Source organism: Microcaecilia unicolor, chromosome 8 (assembly GCF_901765095.1).
Source record: "Microcaecilia unicolor chromosome 8, aMicUni1.1, whole genome shotgun sequence".
Classification (NCBI taxonomy): Eukaryota; Metazoa; Chordata; class Amphibia; order Gymnophiona; family Siphonopidae; genus Microcaecilia; species Microcaecilia unicolor.
In genome coordinates this window covers 196274565-196295311 of record NC_044038.1, presented here as the reverse complement: position 1 = coordinate 196295311, position 20747 = coordinate 196274565, and the positions used below count along the sequence as shown (strand labels likewise).

The 20747-nt window shown below is 44.0% G+C and overlaps 1 protein-coding gene across 5 annotated transcripts in view; it reads left to right on the top strand.

Annotated features, from left to right (window-relative positions):
• ZNF512B (zinc finger protein 512B) overlaps nucleotides 1-20422 on the top strand; it is an 81743-nt gene extending 61321 nt beyond the window's left edge. For 3 of the 5 annotated variants that reach the window (XM_030211056.1, XM_030211055.1, XM_030211057.1), the window contains 9 exons: nucleotides 1976-2178; nucleotides 8423-8515; nucleotides 8945-9043; nucleotides 9343-9510; nucleotides 9920-10111; nucleotides 15250-15351; nucleotides 15664-15726; nucleotides 16054-16152; nucleotides 16924-20422. In XM_030211056.1, the coding sequence (XP_030066916.1) occupies nucleotides 1976-2178; nucleotides 8423-8515; nucleotides 8945-9043; nucleotides 9343-9510; nucleotides 9920-10111; nucleotides 15250-15351; nucleotides 15664-15726; nucleotides 16054-16152; nucleotides 16924-17235 (1331 nt within the window). In that variant the 3' untranslated portion in view covers nucleotides 17236-20422. The remainder of the gene's footprint in view (nucleotides 1-1975; nucleotides 2179-8422; nucleotides 8516-8944; nucleotides 9044-9342; nucleotides 9511-9919; nucleotides 10112-15249; nucleotides 15352-15663; nucleotides 15727-16053; nucleotides 16153-16923) is intronic. The other 2 variants (XM_030211060.1, XM_030211059.1) reach the window with 2 other exon arrangements.
• The last annotated feature ends 325 nt before the right edge of the window (nucleotides 20423-20747 follow it).

The following is a 20747-nucleotide window of genomic DNA, read 5'->3' as shown; positions in this document are numbered from 1 at the left end:
ACAGTTTTTTGCAACCTTATCCCAAAAGGTATACACACAGCGCTTGTTATCAATCTCATTATTCTGAGAACTAGTAAAAAAAGGCCCGTTTCTGAAAGAAATGAAGTGGGCACGAGCAAGGCTGTCCTCTAATGATAATTATGTTTTTAAGGGAACTGTTAGGAGAGAGAATGTGTGAGAGAGAGAGTGAGTATGTGTGAGAGAGTGAATGAGTATGTGTCAGAGAGTGAGTATGTGTGAGAGAGAGTGTGTGTCAGAGAGAGAGAGAGAATGTGTCATTGAGAGTGTGATTGAGAGACAGAATGTGTGTGTCTGTCTGTGTGAGTGAGAGTGTAGTGTGTGTCCCATGTGCACCAATTATGCTCTCTCCCCTGCATTCATCCATATGCAGCAAACGTCCTGTGTGCCCTGCTCCCTCCATCCATCCATGTGCAGCATCTCTCCCCGCCTCTCCATCCATCGTGGTGCAGCAATTCTCCTCTGCCCCTTTCCCTCCCCCCCCCCCACATGTGCATCACATTTCCCCCCTCCCTCCCTTCCGTTTCCAGTCCCTCCGAGTTCCAGGGTTGTCCCCTCCCTCCCAGTTCCAGGATCCCCCCTCCCTCCGTTCCTCCCTCCCTCCCTGTTCCAGGTTGTGGATGAAGGCCTGAAGTAGCTTCCGTGTTCTGTGTGCAGGAAGGGCTTAGTGGCGAGCTAGAGGTAAAGCGGCTTCTGCGTAGCATGTGGAGGAAGGGCTGAAGTAGCTCCCGCGTTCTGTGTTGCAGGAAGGGCTCAGTGGCGAGCGAGAGGTAAAGCTGCTCCCGCGTAGTGTGTGGAGGAAGGGCTGAGAGCTAAACCGGCTCCCTCTTTTCTTCACGCGCTTCCCACCTCCCTGCTTCGAATACTAACATCTCCTGATGTCAGGCAAGCAGGCTTCTACTACAGGAGAGTGACGTCAGGAGATGGTTAGGGGCGCAGACACATTGGAACGTTGCAGGATCAAATTATTATATTAGATGTTTAATCAATGTGAGAAAACTAACTGTTGCAAATAAAGCTGTTGCATCAGAAGATAACTGAATTTTCGTATCAAGAACATTTTTTTTAACTAGTAACACTTGAGACTGATATTGAGCCCAGTGGCGTAGCCAAGGGTGGGCCCCGGTGGGCCCAGGCCCCCCACTTTGGGCTCAGGCCCATCCAGTAGCAGCACACTGTGTGGCTGGCAGGGATTCCCATGCCCCACCAGCTGAAAACTCCCAACGACTGTCTATCCTGCATACCTTGTAAATAGCAGATCTTCGCCTGCAGCAAGCAGCGACTGATACATACTGCTCGCACCAGCCCCACAGCCTTCCCTCTGACGTATTCATGCCTATGTGGAAATAGGGAGTTGCATCAGTGGGAAGGCTGTGGGGCCAGCATGAACAGTGTGTATTAGTTGCTGCTCGCTGCCAGTGAAAATCTGCTATTTAAAAGATATGTGGGAGAGGGGGGATGTTTGAGAGACCATATGGCATGCAGGTGAGAGAAGGAGAGACCAAATCACCTGTAGAATGGGGCAGGATTCTTCTGCCCACCCATCTTGGGCCCAGGCCCACCCAAAATTGGGTGTCTGGCTATGCCCCTGATTGAGCCAGTGCTGCTTTATAATCATTCAATATAAATGTGTCAGGATATTTTCTCAAAATTCTCAGTTTGACTGTATTGATCATTAAATCAAGGAACAAGATATTATCTACAGGTTTGAAACTCTAAAAGGAGCAATTTTCTCTAAAGCCTGTTCCAGAGAAAAATTTGTTATTGCCAAGGAAGGGCAATTACCTTTAAAAAAAAAAAAAAAAAAAAAAAGACGTTTCATGATGCTCATGAGGTTGAATATTCCAGAATGTCATTGTTCAGAGAAACGTAATTCTTTCTTAAAGTTAACTGCAGTGTGTCTTTTTCTAGCCTTGGAGTTTGTCGGTGTCTTTTTCTTTATCTCTGTTTTGCACAGTAGCTTTCTGCACCCAACAAGCCCGGAGAAGAGATGGAGAAGAACGGCGTTCAGGTCTCAGCCGCTCTATTGCAGTAGGTAGTGTGGAGGAGAGATGGCAGCGGGAGATCAGTGAGAGAGGGATGGTCACCTGTCCAAACTGTGATGCTGTAACAAGAAAAACCATTGCTGGACTCTGCAGGCACATGGATGTTTGTCAGAAGGTAGGTGCTAACTGAAGCATCCTCATGGCAACCTTTATAAGAGAGAGAAGCAGTTTGCTGGGGCCTTCCAGTTCTCTAATATCCCAAACTGAGGTCAAAGCATCAACCTTTTGTTTTTTTAATGTTTCAAAACTGAAAGATTGCAAATGAGAATCAAGAAAAGGTGAACAATGGTAGGCATTTATACATAATCACCTGCTTCATAATATCTTTAATAAGTTTAGAGAAGTCTACCCCCTCCAGCTGATATCCAAGATCTTTACTCCAAGCCACATTAAGAGAGCCATAATCCCTGGGTGGGGTGATGGCTACCAGTGCTTTGTGCAACCAAGAGACTGTCACCCGTCCAGTGGTGTAGGAAGGGGGGGCGGTCCTGTTCCGGGGCAGAGAAAGCAGGGAAGCAGCAGAGCCGACGCAGCTCCCAGTGTCGTGCACTGGGGGCGGATCAGCCCTCCTGCCTGGCCCCCACTGAAAGGTAGGGTGCGTTTCGGGGGGCGCGCCGTGCCCTGCACCCGGGGGGGGCGCAGCGGCGACCCACCCCGGGTGTCAGGCACCCTCGCTACGGCACTGCACCCATCCCAAGGCATCCCCATCTTTTAGAAAATCTCTTAATCTTCCCCCCCAGGTCAGTCCATAATGCTTGCCTATCTAGTCCTACATAATAGTGGTCCTACATAATAATGTATTCAAAATAGTCTTTCTGGCCCAATAACATCTGATGTTGCATCTCCTCAAAGGAGTGAAGCTGCCCCTCCTCATAAGTAAATGTTCAGTCAAGTAATGCCCAATTCCTGCCATCTACCAAATACTCCACACTCTAATCCTAGTGCAAAATCAGCACTCCCATTATAACTCTAATATTTGATGGCAGAGATTTCCACAATTCAGAGTCTTTTCCCAATAAAGTTGAATTAGAAGTCCTCTTCATTTGACATATAGACTTCAAAGGGACTGTTAATCTAATTTTATTTATTAGAGTTTTGCTCACAACATTTTCAGTAGTAGCTCAAGGTGAGTTACATTCAGGTACACTGGGTATATAGTAGGTAATGACCTAAGGGGTTTTTTTTTGGTTGATACAAGTTAATAAAAGTCAGAAGATAACCAGGACCCACACCATATAAAACCTTGAAAATCAAGGTCAGCAGCTTAAACTCTATCCTGACCTTATAAGGGATCCATTGTATTTCTTCAAATATGGTGTAGCATTCTCAAACCAAATACCACCAGATATCGTCTTCACAGCAGCATTTTTAACAATCTGCAATCTCTTCAGTTGTTTATCTGACAGTCCTAGGTACACAATATTACAATAGTGTATGACAGATACGGAACAACCAAGAGTCCAAAAAATGTTTGGTTGCAACATTTTCAATTTAAAGAACAATTTATGGGCCACACTATTCTCTTCTGTGGAAATTATTAATCAGGGATCAAAGGGGCCAAGATGGTGTCTGAATGAGATTCACCAGCAAATTGCTCTGTTCCTTCAGTGATTTTCTCTGGAGTTTGCAGCTTTTGTTTCTCCCCAATATGGGGAAGAAAAGGGAAAGAGAGAGAGCTGGCATTGCCCTCTGCTCTGGGGACAACCTACAGCTTTGACAAATGATGCTGTGAGATTTTCAAACTCTTGCGGTTCCTTCACCAGCTCCAACTTTTACCCTGCCGGCACAGCTTAGTGCCGACAGCAGCGGTGAAGGGATCTCATTGAGTCCCATCAAGCAGACAGCACCTGTGCATCCAGTGGGCTTAGCTAGAGGAGGGAGTCGAGGAATGAAGATACAGACTTCACTTCTAGGACTTGAGGGTCCTTCTCTGGCTATTTCAACACCACAGGCTATATACTCTGAGGACAGAAGGAACATCTTCAGACAGTATGTGATCCAGCTTCTGGGTTGGGGCTGTGGCAGCCCATTTTGGAGCTGAGGAATTTGGTCAGACATCAGTTGTCATTTTGGACTCCATTTGAAAGGTAGTACAGACTCTTAACTCATCTTTTGTTAATGTTTATGAGTTAGTGGAGGAGTGGCCTAGTGGTTAGGGTGGTGGACTTTGGTCCTGGGGAACTGAGGAACTGAGTTCAATTCCCACTTCAGGCACAGGCAGCTCCTTGTGACTCAGGGCAAGTCACTTAACCCTCTATTGCCCCATGTAAGCCACATTGAGCCTGCCATGAGTGGGAAAGTGCGGGGTACAAATGTAACAAAAAAAAATTGCTATGTTAATTGAGACTTGTGGTTGTCAGGCACATCACCATATCAGCATGTCAATTGGTTGTCTGTCTCTGTTAAAAGCTAAAGTCTGTACACTGGCTAATGAATCAGTTATTAAAGATAAATTGTTCTCCCAAAATAAAATGGAATACTTGGAAAACCAACTGAGAAATGGAAATTCAAAAACCTCAAGTTTTTCTAAGTCCCCCTCTGATTACAGCTACAGAGATGGTGAAAAAGTATTTTAGAGAAGTGCTTAATATACCAGCAGAAGCAATATCACCTTTGGTGAGAGCACAGTACTTGACTACAAGTGCTCAGGGAGACGCTGAGGGTGAAGAAGTTGACCAACTTAATTTGACAGAGTTTTTGGAGTCATCTCTTGAAGTTATTACATCTAGAACTACTCTATCAGTGACTTTTGTGCATTTTCTGATTTAGCAAGAGAGACACAGAGGAGACACCAGGATTTCCTGGCATTATGGCCTAGAGCAATAGTTCTTGGCATGACCTTTGTGTTGCAATTTCCTTGTTAATGTTTAGTTAATTTTGAGTTGAATTTTTTCTTTGATCCAAAATAGCTCTTGGACATTATTTCATCTAAGGAAGAATTAAGGGTTACTGTATGAATAAGCTGTAAGGGTTGGCCCCTTTTTCTTTTTCCATGTTTCCCCTTGCCCTTTTCTTCTTTGTGTTATATGTGGACAAATTGGACTTCTTATTTTATTGTGAATTTTTTTTCTTATTTCTTCTGATTCATTACAAAGTGGGTTTTTTTCACAATATTGCTATTGTGGCTATTAATTTTGAAAGTTCAATAAAAGATTTTTTTTAATTTATCAGGACCCCCAATAATTTTATCTTATCCCTAATGGGAATCTCTTCTCCAGCCAACTTGAATAACAGTTGTGGTTTACAATGTGGAAGTCATCCAACCCAATGAACATTTGTTTTATCAGGATTAATTTTTAAATTAAGCAAGCACATCAGGTATATAAAACATCAAAAAATCTATTCATAAAAAATATGCTAAACCCACATCAGAGACAAATATCTGCATCAGAAAAGTACTTGATGCCAAAAGAATTCTGAAGTTTCTCTGTATCCGTCAATAAAAATTAAAAATAATGGGGGCAAGAGGAGATCCCTGAGGAACATTGTGCTTCGTATACCAAGGGGATGAGAGATCTTTCTGCCAGAGTTCTTGCAGGGATCTATTCCACAGGAAGCCAGTGTACCATTTCAACACATTATCTGCCAATCCCTCTTCAGATAGCTTAGTCATTTTTACTTTTAAAAGGAATGTATGTTTTGTTTTTTTTGGATATTGTTTGTATATTGTATTTTTGTTGTTGTTGTTGTAATCTGTCTAGAACTGTTACTGGTTAAGCAGAAAATAAATGCTCAAATTAAATTAGATGTTTCCTCTCTCTCATCTTTCTTCCAAAGCATACATATTGAACTCCATTTTAGTAGCTTCCGTCTGGATCTACTCCATCCTGTTAGTTTCTAGTGCAGTTTTTAGATTTGTATACAATACCCTAAATAAGGCCTCACCAGAAACTTATACAGTGGCACTATCAACTCCTTTTTGCTGCTGACCATTCTTCTTATGCACCCAAGCATCCTTCTGGTTTTGGCCATTGCCTTTTCTACCTCTTTGGCCATCTTAAGATCATCAGAGATGCTCACTCCTAAGTCCAGCCCTTCTTTCATGTACAGAAATACTTCACTTCCTATATGTACCACTACCTAGGGTTGTTGCAGCCCAAATGCATGACCCTGCATTTTTTAAGCATTAAATCTTAGTTGCCAATTTTCTGGACCATGCTCCAAGCTTTGCTAGAACCTTCCTCATGCTATCCACACCATCATCTGCAAAGAAGCAAACCTTATCAGACCTCCCTCTGCAATAACTGGATGAAGGATCGATCTCTGTGGCATACTACTGATAACATCCTTTTCCTCAGAGCGAACTCTTTTTACCATTGTCATCTGTCTCCTTCCACATAACCAATTTCTAACCTAGTCAGTCAGTTTATCAGTCATCTATGTGGAACTATGGCAAAAGGTTTGCTAAAATCTAAGTACACTTCCTCTAAATCCAATTGTCTGGTAACCCAGTCAAAGAAATTATTCAGATTTGTCTGAATTACCTCTAGTAAAGCCATGCTGCTTCAGGTCTTGCAATCCATTTGATTCCAGAAACCTCGCAATTCTCTGTTTTACATAGAAACATGATGGCAGAAAAAGGCCATATGACCTATCCAGTCTGCCCATCCTCTGTAACCCCTAATTCTTCCTGTTCCTAAGCAGAAGCATTTCTGTTAATGTACTCACCACAGAGGTCAGACTAACTGGCCTGCAGTTTCCAACCTCCTCCTTATTTCTGCTTTTTGTGGAGATGAACCACATCTACCCTTCTCCAGCCCTCTGGGCACTGAAAAGGTCAGACAGCAAAGCTGTCAGAAGTTCTTTGATTTCCTTCAGTACCCTCAGATATATCCATTTGGTCCCATTGTTTTGTCTGCCTTTAGTTTAGCTAGCTCCTCATAGTCTTCTGAAAATTGGTCAAGGCCTTCCATACATACATCCCTATTAGCATTTGTCTTCTGTGATCCTACACCAACCCCCCTCCCCATCAGTGAGCACAGAACAGAAATATTCGTTAAGCAATTCATCTTTACCCTTATCAGCTCCTACATATTGCTCCTTTGAACCTCAAAATGCCACTTTTGCACTTTAATGTTTGAAAATAAGATATTTTCAATCTTCTGAACTCAAAATAACTATCAAGGTGGCTCTTGTGGGAATGTTCCCATTATTTGATTCCAGAAAGGCTGAGAGGTCCAAACTATTCATGGAGACCAACATATAAATGGCTCCTAATACATGCTCTTCCCATCTCCCTGATGGTTTATAAAAGATCTTGAAAACCTCAATTCCATCTGGAGTACTGATTTTCAGCTTATTCCTCAGATACATTTATTAGGTGCCAAATACCTAGTTTGAGAGGAGTTCAACAGTCTCAAGTTCTTAGCATGGACCATGTTTTCCAAATTCTCCAGCTAGAGATGAATCATCAAACCGTCTTTAATAAATGCCATACCAGAATCTTGTACTTTCAAAACCCAAAGCATTAAAGTCTTCAATTCCTTCTCAACCCTTTGAAGCTTTCCCTCCTATCTCCTATCTTAGCCGTTAGTTGTTTAGAAAATTCAGAAGTAGAAATAAGAGATTCACAAAAAGCTGCTTCAGTTCTCATAATCCCTTTACAAATATCCTGAAGGGCTATTTGATTTGACCTCAGGAACTTAGAGGGCACATTGCCAGGCCTAGAAAGCACAATCAGGAGGAGAACTGAACCAACCTGTCCCGCAAAAGTACACAGTGCAGACTTGAATGTATCTTACTGAGCCGTGTCATCTTTCAACAATGTCCATGACTCCCTCACCCTGGGCTACAAACCCTTCTTATACAACATCTCCAGCCTCAGCTGACCTGAGAAGAGCCTGACTTGAACCAGAAACCTTCCATATAGCAGTGCCCAGCACTACCATCAGGCTGCATTTCTAATGGGAGATAAGACAGTGTTTATGTTTATTAAAACTTTGTATCCCGCCCTAGCTGATTAGAAGATCTAGGCAGTTTACAAATTTAAAAATATAAACTTAAAAAGAAGAAAGGAACTACAATAATTCAATAGGAAAAACCAATCAGTCAACAAAGAGACTAAAGTCTAAGGGAAACCAACAAAGTGTGGGGGGGGGGGGGGAGGGGAGTGAGTAACTAGGATGGTGGACAGGGGAAAGAAAAAGGGGGAAGGAACAGGTGATGAGGCTTTGCCTCATTATTCTGTTAATGGCCCAGGTAGTGTCTGTGTGCAGGTCAGGTACAGGGATGAGTAAGGGTGAGAGATTGGTAGATTATGTCCTGTTAGGAGCCCTTAGGAAATCCAGTGCACTGTGTAACAGCTCTTGGACAAGTCACTTGAGGAACTATAATTATAGACTCAACTTTCATGTATACAGCTGCGGGATGCCTTGAAGTGTCGGCAGTGCAACAAGCAATTCAAATCCAAAGCTGGGCTGAACTATCATACGATGGCTGAGCATTCAAACAAGGTGAGGGGGAACTGTGGGAGTGTCACCTACTAATACACTGAGGGGAGAATTGCAGGAGAGTTACCCACTAATACACTGAGGGGGGAATTGCGGGAGAGAGTGTCACACCACAAGTAAATGACTAACAAGGTGAGAGGGACTGTGGGAGAGTTGCACCACAAGTAAACAACTAACAAACTTGAGAGGGGATGTGGGAAAGGTATGAAAGAAACAAAGCAGGAGCCCTTAACCATGCTTGTCTCCAAGGACATCCAGCAATACACAATGCTAGTCATTCTTAGTTTCAGGGGAAGCATTTCCATAGATGAAAAAGGGAAGAGCTGGGACCTGCAAAAGTGCTTGAGGGATGTAATTCTTTGCACGTGCAGCATGGAGGGGAACAATGAAGACAGGAGATGTTTGACTTCAAGGCTGTCTTCTTGTTAACAGCCTGCAGCTGCAGATGTATCTGGTCTCAGTGAACACAAGGAACGAGAGAGACTGAGAAAAGTGCTGAAGCAGCTTGGCAAACTGAAGTGCCCCAGAGAGGTATGTTGCAGGTGCCACATGCAGTAAGTAGTGTATTCATTAGGAGAGATCACAGCCATTGTTTATTCCAGGTCTCTTCAGATGAGGCTGTGCTCTGAGCACATTATCCATAGACAGTATCCCACAGAACAGTCAGGCCTCAGACATGTATCTCTACCCCCCCCCCCCCCCCCCCAAGCAGATCCTGTGTTGCAGCTCAGCTCAAATATGCGACTTCCCCAGCATGCAGTCTCTGTGTCACAGCCTGTTTTGGTTGGTAGAAGACTCTGGATCAGATTATGCCCTGTTTTTGCCTTTAGGGATGTTCAGCCACATTCTCCAGCCTGATGGGCTACCAGTACCATCTGCAGCGCTGTGGGAAGGAGATCTCTGAAGTAGAGAAACCTGTCTTCACATGCAGCCACTGCAGCAAGATGTATAAATCCAAGGCAGGCCATGATTACCATGTGCGATCAGAGCACACAGCGGTGAGCAGACCCTGCAATCTTAACCTCTACTCCAGAGGTTTTCAACCTAGTCCTTGGGGTACACCCAGCTAGTCAGGGTTTACAGGATATCCCCACTGAATTCAATGGGGATACCCTGAAAACCCCGACTGGCTAGGTGTGCCCTGAGGACTGGGTTGAAAACACCTGCTCTACCCACACACTTAACCCCACCTCTCTCTCTTTTCTCTATCATCTGCCCTCCCTGGCTTGCTTTAATTTATTGTCCCGTGGTTTTTATTTCCTCTTTTTTAAAATTTCCTTCCCTCCTTCTCTGCAGTAGCACTGGATGCTCCAGGTGCCCTCACATGTCTTTTTTTTTTTTTTTTTTCAAATTGGAGCATTTCTCTTATTTACTAAGCTATGGCTTTCCCTTCTTATCCTTTCTCAGCCAGTGGAGGAGCCAGCACGGAAGCCAGAAGTGCCTGAGCTAGAAGACTTTGAAAGGACCCCCAGTGGCAGAATCCGCCGCAGGTCAGCACAAGTCGCTGTTTTCCATCTGCAGGAGATCGCGGAGGATGAGCTAGCTAAGGACTGGACTAAGCGCAGGATGAAAGATGATCTGGTACCAGACACAAAACAGGTGAGTAATGCCACAAACCAGCTCCACATCTCACTGGCTCCTACAGTATTAATACCAGTAGAACAGTGCAGACAGCAAGTTCATTGGAGGAGACTAGAATTCATGCTTGGTCATGGAGTAGTAAATATAACAGCCTAGATGAAGTTGTCCAGCACCGACCAGCATAAAAGGCAAGCCGGTGACGCAGTGGCTTGGAATACCCAAACTTAGGGTTGCAGAAAATCCATCTCACTGGATTGGCAGGAGTATGTTCTTCCCTTTAGTAGATGAGCTGCTCCTTTTGGGCTGCTCTACAGATTTGAAATGAGGCAGTTCCTATTTCTGGCTAGGTGGGAACACTACATCAGTTCTTCTGTTGGCCACCACTGGACTAGTGCATTTGAACCCTCTGAAAACCTCTCCTTTTGGCAACTAAAGAATCTGGGCACTTTTGCATTCTTGGCAGTAGCTGTGAGGTCCCTAATTGGTGCCCCCCAGCATTAGCACAATGCACTCGAAGGCCTGGTTGACAGTCTTTCCTGGATCTAGCTTGTCTCTGCTGAGAAAATCTGCCTGAACATTTTCCTTTCCTGTCATGCGTGCAACTGACAAATCTAGAAGATGAGTTTCTGGCCCAGCCCATCAGGAAATTCACTTTCAAGCTCTTGGTACCTCCCTGCCAATTTACTTAGGCCACAGCTCTTGCGTTGTCTACCCCATGCTGCCTTGTATTATTTAAGGGGAAGAAACATATGCAGTACTAGTCAGATAGTCCTTGTTTCTGAGCAGTTGCTCAGGCAAGAGGCCTCCTGCTCTGAACAGAGACTTGAGCCAGCTCTCCTTGACAGTGAGCTCTCCAGTGAATTCTAAGGCATATCCTCTTCCATTGGCCTCAAGAACTCACTAGTCCGAAGTTATTTGGGTCCACCTCAGCTAAAACAACCTCAACCTTCTTCCTACCTTAGGAATCGGAGTGTGAGCTTGCAAAACCTCATTGCCTACTCCAGGCAAGTCTTGTGGCCCTGGCTGTTGACTCCTCTGCAGTCGCTCCAGAAGGACTACCCCATGAAGGGAAAGCGCCCGTGCTGAGTGCGGTTCACTCTACCTGGTTTATACTCCTGACCTCCCTGAATCGGCCCCTATTGGCTAAGGCAATACTGGCTGTCTGAGACCTATCCTCTGGGAGCCTTAGGTACCTTAGACTACCTAAACTCTTAATAATTTCTCCAGATCCTCACCAAAGGTAAACTTTCCCTTTAAAGGGAGTTTACTCAGTCTAGCCTTAGAAGTGACATCTGTGGCCCAACTTCTCAGGCAGAAACTTGGCATACTGCTACCAAAAGAGCCATTTACCTAGCGGAAGTTGTTATGAGATTGCACAAAGGGTCAGCCAAAATGGCCTTGCCCATCTTCAAGACTTCTGTCTGGGAACAACCCCTAATGAAGATCTCTAGCAAAACATCAGGTATCTGCTCCACCCAATGAAAACAAACTCTTATGTAATCACCACAGACCACACTGCCTGGAGAGCTAGCACTGCCGCCTCAAATTCCACTTATAATAAAAACTCCATTCAATGTTTTTTTTGAGTCCTTAAGAGCTGAACCATCTTCTACTGGGATAGTTGTTTTTTTTGTCCCCATCATAATCAGTGCATCTAACTTTGGAAATGCAATGTCTCTTTTTCCTCCACTGGAATTTGGTGCACACTGGATAGGGCCCAACCGAAACCAGAGTCTAGTTTGTGCCGAAACCGAATCTGCAACCAAAACTGTGGCCGTTCAGTTGGACAGATTCCTGAAGGAAAAGTCCATTGATCATTATTAAATTCTGGGTTTTTGCCAGGTTCTTGGGGCCTGGATTGGCTACTGTCAGAGACAGCGTGGCAGTGCTTATGTACTTATCAAAAACCGACGCTGAAAATGAAACTGCTAGCCCCTCCTGAGCTACCTCCCCATAGCGGCAGCTCCCCCTCCTGAACCCTCCTTCTGGGCCTACCTTTTTGTTGGTGGGTAGTGGGCACAGGAGTGTGCCTGCTCCTGTTCCTGCACACACCAAGCTCAGAAAATGGCTTTTGGGAGCTCCCGCAGTTTCTTGCTCCTGCGACCACTACCCACCAACAAAAAGGTAAACCCAGGAGGGGGCTGCCTCGGAAAGGGTTCAGGAGGGGGAAGCTGCCGCTGTGGAGGGGTTCGAGAAAGGAGAGCTGCCAACCACAGGCCCATCTTCTGCTGAAAGGGGGGGGGGGGACAGAGTGATTGTGAGGAAGGGGAGAGTTTTTTGGTTTGGGCTGAAACTTGAATCCGAATTTTAGGCCGATTTTGGTGCCGAAACCAAAATTCGGTCAGCCTCAAATTCTAATCATAGCCCTGCATCTGGGGTATCCCATTCTGCTGTTATTTTTTTTGATAGCTCTATGTATTGGAAAGGTTCTGGAGAGCTTGTGATAACCTCCAGAAACAAATTCTCCCATTTGGTAGCATCTGCTGACTGTTCTTACATAGTAACATAGTAAATGACGGCAGATAAAGACCTGAATGGTCCATCCAGTCTGCCCAACAAGATAAACACATTTTACATGGTATGTGATACTTTATGTGTATACCCGAGTTTGATTTGTTCTTGCCATTCTCAGGGCACAGACTGTAAAAGTCTGCCCAGCACTGTTCCTGTAGTAAAAGTTCTGAAGCTAACGTCGCATCCCCTTAAAATTTACACTCCAGCCCATCCATATCTATTCAGCCACGATCAGGGCACAGACTGTAGAAGTCCACCCAGTATTGGTTTTACTCTCCAGTTACCGGCATCGCCACCTAATCTGCACTAGGATTCCAAAGATCCATTCCTTCTAAACAGGATTCCTTTGTGTTTATCCCACGCATGTTTGAATTCCATTACCGTTTTCATCTCCTGAAATCTTCAGACTTTGCAGTTCATCTCAATGGAAGGTATGAACTACTGCGGCATCTTCTCCGTCGTGGACTCTTCTAAGGTCCTTCTCTGGTTCTGGAGAGCCAACATACCCCATTAAATCTCAGCCGTATCTTCTTGTCCTCCTAGGACAACCTGGAGCATTGGATGCAGAACTTCCTTCACCAGAGGAATTAACCAAGCCGACATTTAAATGGTTTCCTACACCCTTACTCTGCTTCATGCACAAAGCTTGGTGCTTCAATAACAAGAATCAGGGGAAATTGTAGTAGAAGTACCAGGCCCTGCACTGATTTCAGCATATAAATCTGTAACCTGCACCAGCAATAATGTCAAGAGAAGCCCTATAGCTCTGGACATTGTAGTCAACAAAATTAATTTCGGGTCCGCCGCCAACTTCATGCTCTCTCTCCCCTGCAGTTTGGGTCAACAGTGCCCCTCAGACTCCATCCATCCTCACTAATCTCTGCTACCACCAGATCTGTCCCAGACATCTCTTCTTGCATACCCAGCATCTGCTGCTGACAGTGGTGACAGTCTGGTGGCTCCCACACAACAGATAGTATTGGATTTTATCTGTGTTCTACCATGCTCTGTAATGGCCTGCAGCCTTGTGGCTTGAGTCAGCTTCTCTTCCCCCTCCCCCCTTGCTGAGAGGGATCCTCACACATGCCTCTCTAGTTTTTTCCTCCAGCTCCTCCCTGAGAGGTCAAGAAGGCTGTCCAGTGCCCTGAAATAGCTTAAAGCACAGCTTTTCCAGCTGCCGCTCCTGTCCAGCACTAATATAAAAAGAGTTCTTTATTTATTTACTTTTGCTTTAACCATGGGCAGTGCCTCCTAAAATCAGGTACTCAAAGGCCCCCTTCCAAGAAGTAGGAAAAGAAGACTGAGGGGCAGGGGTGGAAGGAGGGACCCTGGGATAACTGGGTGTGATATTCTAGGGTTCTTTGGGCCCTGAAGGTGAAGACTCAGACCGCTTGATGCAGAAAGTTTTGTTTTTAGCAAATCACCTATATTGAACCTGCACCTACCAAAAACAGAATAGGCTATACAGAATACCACATTCTACCACCTGCTGGAGACTGAGAAATACAGGCTAGCAGAGGGCTACATGGGATACTTATTGGATGATGTCATAGCTCAGTAGTTCACCTGCTCGTAGGAATGTATATACCCCTCATCTGGACTGGTCTGGAGGTATAATAAGGAAGTAATCAGGAGAAAACCAACAAGAGGAAGTGGTAAAGAGAAACCAGAAGCAGCCCAACTGGAAAAATGATGAGAAGACAAAGGACCTTTCAATGTGGGTTCATTCTCATAATATGACCCTGACATCTGCAAAAGTGACCCCAAGATGAGAGCACAAAAGCGAAGGTTGGCTGAGAGTACCATAACCTTTGAGCTGGCCCTGTGTCCACCCCTTGGTTGAAGCAATGTTGAGCCTTTGCCCTGCTTATAGCAGTTGCTTTAGTGAGTGTAGAGTTACACATAGGTTATACATCTTCATAGCCAATCCTCCTTTATTTGATCATTTAATGATGATATCAATGTAGGGTGTGATACTCAAAACGGTTTAACCAGGCCAGTTAAACCCAATCAGCACTTGTTGGTAATGCCACTGAATATTGCCTGTGACCACCACGCTACAGTCAGGTTAGCGCCAGGGTAGTCTGGGGCAGAGCTTAGGTGGAGCCAGCACTTAACCAGTTAGCAGTGATGTTCAGTCTGGTGAACAGTTATGTAAGTGCATAAAGTTAGGACAGCAAAATGGCTGTCCTAACTTTATCTGCCAAGCTAATCCAGCACTGCTCTAAATGATGTCCGATGATTGCACTTATACTGATATTCAGTGCTGGAGCCCAGACATGGCCCAGCATTAAATATCTATGCCTAATTTAGCCCACTGGCTATCAGCAGCTTAAAAAACACTGACTGCCATGGGCTGAATATCGGGCCCTTTATTGTTATGTACAAATCTGTGTACCAGTGATGCATCTGTCTGTTGGTTTTTAAAGAGATTTTCTTTTTCACTTGTGGATAGCCTATATCTTTCTGGCAATCTTTGACACCACCTCCTTTCTAGGTGTGTTCTGACTCTGATTTTCTGACAATTGGCACTGACTAGCTGCACTTATTGAATAAATGTTTTCTCCAGTTGTGCAGGTTAGGAAAAGGATCTTTGTAAATAAGTCTGTCTACTTGGCACTGACTTTGTATATCTTTTGCAGTTAAACTACACTCGGCCAGGACTTCCTGACATTAATCCCAGAGTGCTGGAAAACTGGAAGAATGATGTTAAGGAGCATGGTCATATCTCCTGCCCTAATCATGTATGAGGTCACTTATATTCATAGTCATATATATATATATATATATATATATATATATATATATATATATATATATATATATAAGAGCTGAATGAAGTATGGGTATGAACAGGATGGGGCAGCAGTGATTCTGCAGAGGCTGAGAAGTCTGGGAATGGAGAGAACTTGTACACAAGTTTCATTCAACAGTTCATTTAATTTCTGCTGGAATATTTTTACTATTGCTAGTTTCTTGTGGCTTTTGATAAATGCATCAGGTGCATGTCCCTCTACCAGTCATTGGCACAACTCTGTCCTCTTCTTGCTTTGCAGCACTGCGAAGCACAGTATTCCAGTGTGTCTGGACTGAAGGCACATCTCGCCAATTGCACTAAGGTAGGATGTCCTATAGACCAGCAGGGTGGGGGGCTTTCATTTCCACTGTGTTGTGAAACTCTGCCACAGTTAAGTCAGGGAGCTTGGAAATTGTCACTGGCAATGTATGCCAGTGCAGAGCTTTCCTCTACATCATGGAAATTATTATTATTCCAAATACCATAACATAGCTTGGAAATGAAGTATTCAGCTTGCCATTTTCCATCAGCAAGGACTGTTAGTAGGGAGAGGAATACCTCCATCCTCTACTGCAGTTAAGAGAAATATCCCATCCATGCCTATGAAAGCCTGCCCTATCAGTCAATGTCCTTGGCTTTTGTCTTATAGGGGAATCCCTCCATTGGAAAGTATCGGTGTCTTTTATGTCTGAAAGAGTTCAGCTCAGAAAGTGGAGTAAAGTACCATATTATTAGGACACATGCACAGGTGAGAACTTCGAGGTTCATCTCAGTATGTTGCTGCAAGAGCTCCAGATAAAAGCTTTTAGGCAAAAAGCAATTAAGATGAGTACTAGCAGTAAATGTGAGTAATTGAGATCTTACACAGCATACGCGATCTCATCATTGTATGCGCAAAACACCCATCTGGAGAGACAAACCCAGGTGCAACTAAGCAGACGAGACAGACAGAACATGTAAGGGGCTCCCTCCTGCAACAGCATAGCCTCAGACCTTGTTATCAGCAGAGGTGAGGCGCTCTCACCTGCATTGACACACCTCAGATTTCCTGTTTGGTACAGATAAGTAGTACATGTGAGATGCTCCCACCTGCAGTGAGACAGTCTCAGACCTTATCAGTAGAGATGAGGTTTCCTATTTGGTACAGATGAAGAGCTTGGGTGAGGTGGTTCCATCTGCAGTGAGACAGCCTCAGATCTTGTTATCAGCAGAGATGAGGTGCTTCCACCTGCAGTGGGACAGTCTCAGGTCTTATCAGTAGAGATGAGGTGCTCCTATCTGCAGGAGGACAGCCTTAGGTTTCCTATTTGGTACAGGTGAGGTGCTTCCACTTGCAGTGAGACAGCCTCAATCCTTGTTAACAGCAGAGGTGAAGCGCTTCCACCTGCAGTGAGGCAGCCTTGGGCCTTATTAGCAGAGGTGAGGTGCTCCGATCTACAGTGACTCAGTTTCAGGCCTTGCTATTACTGCAGGTAAAATTAATTAAGGACCTACAAGTCTGTTTTGTTTCTTCGCATAGAACTGGTTCAGGACCTCCTCTGGGGCAACAACCTCAAAGAAGAAACAGGAGCCTGTCTCCTCTGTGGAGAAGAGAAGTAAATACACACCTGGGAAGAAACGAGGGAGGAAACCCAAGGAGAGGCCACCAGAAACCCCTGTGATGAAAAGGAAAGAGAACACCGTTATAAAGACTAACAAGACTGTTATAATCCCTGTGGCTAATTTCCCTCCAAAATCCACTGCCAGTAATAGTAACAAAACCACAGCAGTGATAAATAATGAGGAAAGAAGCAAAAGCAGTAGCCGTCCCCCCAGGACAACGGGAAAATAATGCTGCTTCAATGTGTGGGGCACACTTTTCTCATTTGCATCTTCTCCTTTTTATACAGGCTGCAGCAACCATATCCTGATCCGTATTCCAATGCCAAGTGTATGTGTGCAATGATTGGGCCAGGCATAACATCCTGTACACATGTGTGTAGATGACATGCATATGTACTGTTGGGAAGAGATACAGACAGGTGTCCACATGCTGGCAGTTCCCTAATATCTGGGCACCTGTAGACAAGGAGTCATGAATCTCACTGGTGTTTGTCAAAACTAATTTGCATATTTTTGACAGATGTCCATGCTCACTTCCAATTCCAGCAGCCAGTCAGAAATGAGGACATGCCCAAGCCCTGCCTACTTCCAATCTAAGTCCTGTCCAAACCCTGCCCCCTTTGATGTCACTGAATCTGATTTTGTAGCTCCACCCCTTTTGCATAACACCACCCATAATCCTGCATTATTAGCATAGCCCTGCCCCAAACCCCACCCCAAATCTCACCCTTTTTAATAATCCACACCCCTTTTGGTGATGCCATATCAAGTGATGACATAACCATGCCCCTTTTCTAAGGTGACTGCCACCAATGGTAGCATGACGTCACTTTCTGTTTCTACTACTGGTCACCATTTTGGATGGAGTTACGTGACGGGAAGTGACATCAAAAAGCCCCAACCGCCCTCTACAGTCATGAAGGAATGTGCTCATGCGCAACTTATTCTTTTTCTTTCTAATGGGAAAGAAAATAGACATTTTGTTTTCTTTTTCTTATAATTTTTCTTTCAAAAGGATACCTTGTGATTATTTTTTAAGCTGGATCGTGTTAGTTCTGTCTGTTTTTAAAAACGACAGGCTGATTACTGAATGACAGCTGTTTTAGGTTTTAAAGGAAAAGGATTGATCACTCTTCCTCCTCTTTGCTTTAAAGAGCACATATAGACAAAAGCTAAGCTGTTTTAAGATTAACTTACCGAAGAAACCGTAGAGAGTCTGACTCCTTAGGCTTTCAGATCCATTCACACAAGCAGAAGTCTTGTGAGACCCGCCTGCAGGAACTGATTTTCTCTGCAACCTGTTGAAAGAATTTTTTTTTAAAAATCTGTGTTGAGTATGTAAAGCAGACCTACAACGTAGTATTTAGCAAAGCTGTCTTTTTTTTTTGTTTGTTTTGAGTAAGAGAACCCACAAACCCATACCCCCACAACCCCCCTCCATTTTTTCCTACATGCAGCTGTTTATAGAGCACAGAGCCTACCAGTGTGCACATCTACACCTTGTCACACCCCTCTTGTTTTCAAGACATTTGTATGAGATTGTGCCCTGCGGTTTTGGAAAAAAAACCCTCCCACACAGAGAGTCGGATTTGTTTTGCATTACAGATATGCAAACTTACAGGGACCTCCCTGCAAAGAAATAGCATCTGTTAAAAAAAAAACACGCACACAAAAAAAACAGTTGCTAGTTACAACATAACTGAGGGAAAAAAGTTATAGATAACCAAACTTTTTATCCTTTTCTAAAGGCATTATTTTGCTGTAGCAGTGTTCACCTAAGAATCATACAAGTTAGGAAAATGTTCTATACAGGGGATTGCTTTGCCTAACAATCCAGCTTTAAAAAAAAAATAAGCACAAGGTGTATCCTTTTGAAAGAAAAATGTATAAGAAAAAGAAAACAAAATGTCTATTTTCTTTCCTGTCAGGGGAATAAAAAGCGTAAGCTGTGAATGTGCACATTCATTCATGGCTGTAAGGGGTGGTGTCCGTTTTCTTGACATCACTTCCCATCACGTGACTCTCATCCAAGATGGCAACCAGCAGTAGAAACAGAAAGTGAAGTGCGACTAGCTGTGGCTGCCATCTTGGAAAAGGGGGCGTGGCTATATCACTTCCTGTGGTCATCAAAAGGGGTGGGGATATGCTTAAAAGGGGTGGGGTTTAGGTTGGGGCTATGCTGATAGGGCAGTGTTATATAAAAGCAGCAGAGCTATGACAAAACGTCTGGTGACATCATCAAAGGAGGTGGACAGCAGCGCTTGGACAGAAGTGGGTAGGGATTGGCTATGTACTCACTTCTGATTGGCTGTTGGGACTGGACGTGGGCATGGCCACCTGTAAAAAATAGGCAAATTAGCTTTGACAAATGTCAATGAAATTTACTACTATGATGGAAAGCACACACAGGTACAAACATATACCCAGACACTCATAGACAAGTATCTGTAATCCAGACAGGCCATATGAGCTCATCCAACTGAATTACAACCTGTTCTTTGCATTTCTTTCTATGTGTAAGACTGGCCTGGCCTGCTCATGCAGGAAGAAGATTGTGCAATTGGCTCTGCCATCTTCCTCTTCTCCAGTGTAGGTGAAGATCTCTCATGGGTGCAGTTTGGGGCTGAAATGGACAATGGAGCAAAAGCCAGGAGCTTGAATTATTTTCAGGAGGTTTCCTCTGCATATAAGCATTGGTCAGGTGGTGGTCCGAGTTATATTTCCAATGCTGGCTCTGTTCAGCTTGCATAATTGCTGCAAAGTCAGCAGCAGAGGGACCCATCATGTTCTTATTGATGAAGTTACAGCTGAGTTCTGGTACCAGTATGGGAGATCTGCACGATGAGTGTAGCTGGATACTGCTCCGGAAACAGCATAGTTCACAACGGAAGAATAATGACGGAGAACTGGGTCCCGCCGAAGATGCAATCCCTCAGAAAAACATTTTGGGCAGCAACAGATGGACTGAAAATCAACATTTTGCAGTGAACAGCCCAAATCCAAGCTGTACTCTGGCTCTTCTGACATTGGGCAGAGTTGGCAGATTGCCAATTGATACCTCTTTTGAGGCAAGGTAATGCTATCCATACTCAGAATTCAGTATCAGTACAACCCTTGTTCTGCTCTCTTTTCAGAGCTGAGTGGGAAGACTAAGGGAAATAATGTGGGGAAGGGGCAGGACAAACAGCTGCTGATGTCTTGGCTCTTTCTTGAATATATGCTATAAGATTATACATCTATCTTCAGGTTAATGGGAACTAGAACAATATGGGCCAATGTTCAAAAGGTTATAGGTTATAGAGCCTAATTTTAGGACTTAGGAATCTTCATTAGCCTGTTTCAAAGCTGATTAGGCTCCTAAAAAGTGGGCACAGTTAGGGCACCAAAATCTTGGTCCTAAAAACATACAAGTGAATTATATAATATATATATATATATATATATATATATATATATATATATATATATATATATATATATAATATATTTTCAGCAGGCTGGCCATTGGTAAAGTTATTTGAATAACTTAAATCCTACTGAACTCCTGATTAATCTGGGTAAGTGTGCCACTGAATATATCTGGTTAAAGTTATCATAGGAAACAACCTGTGCTATATTGATAGCCTGACTTACCTGGTTAACTGTCCAGACTGCACTAAATATGAGCAAGCGTGGCCAGAGGTTTACCACTCTTGGAAATCTAAATCTTATGCTGTCAACAAATTGATCAAACAGAATTTT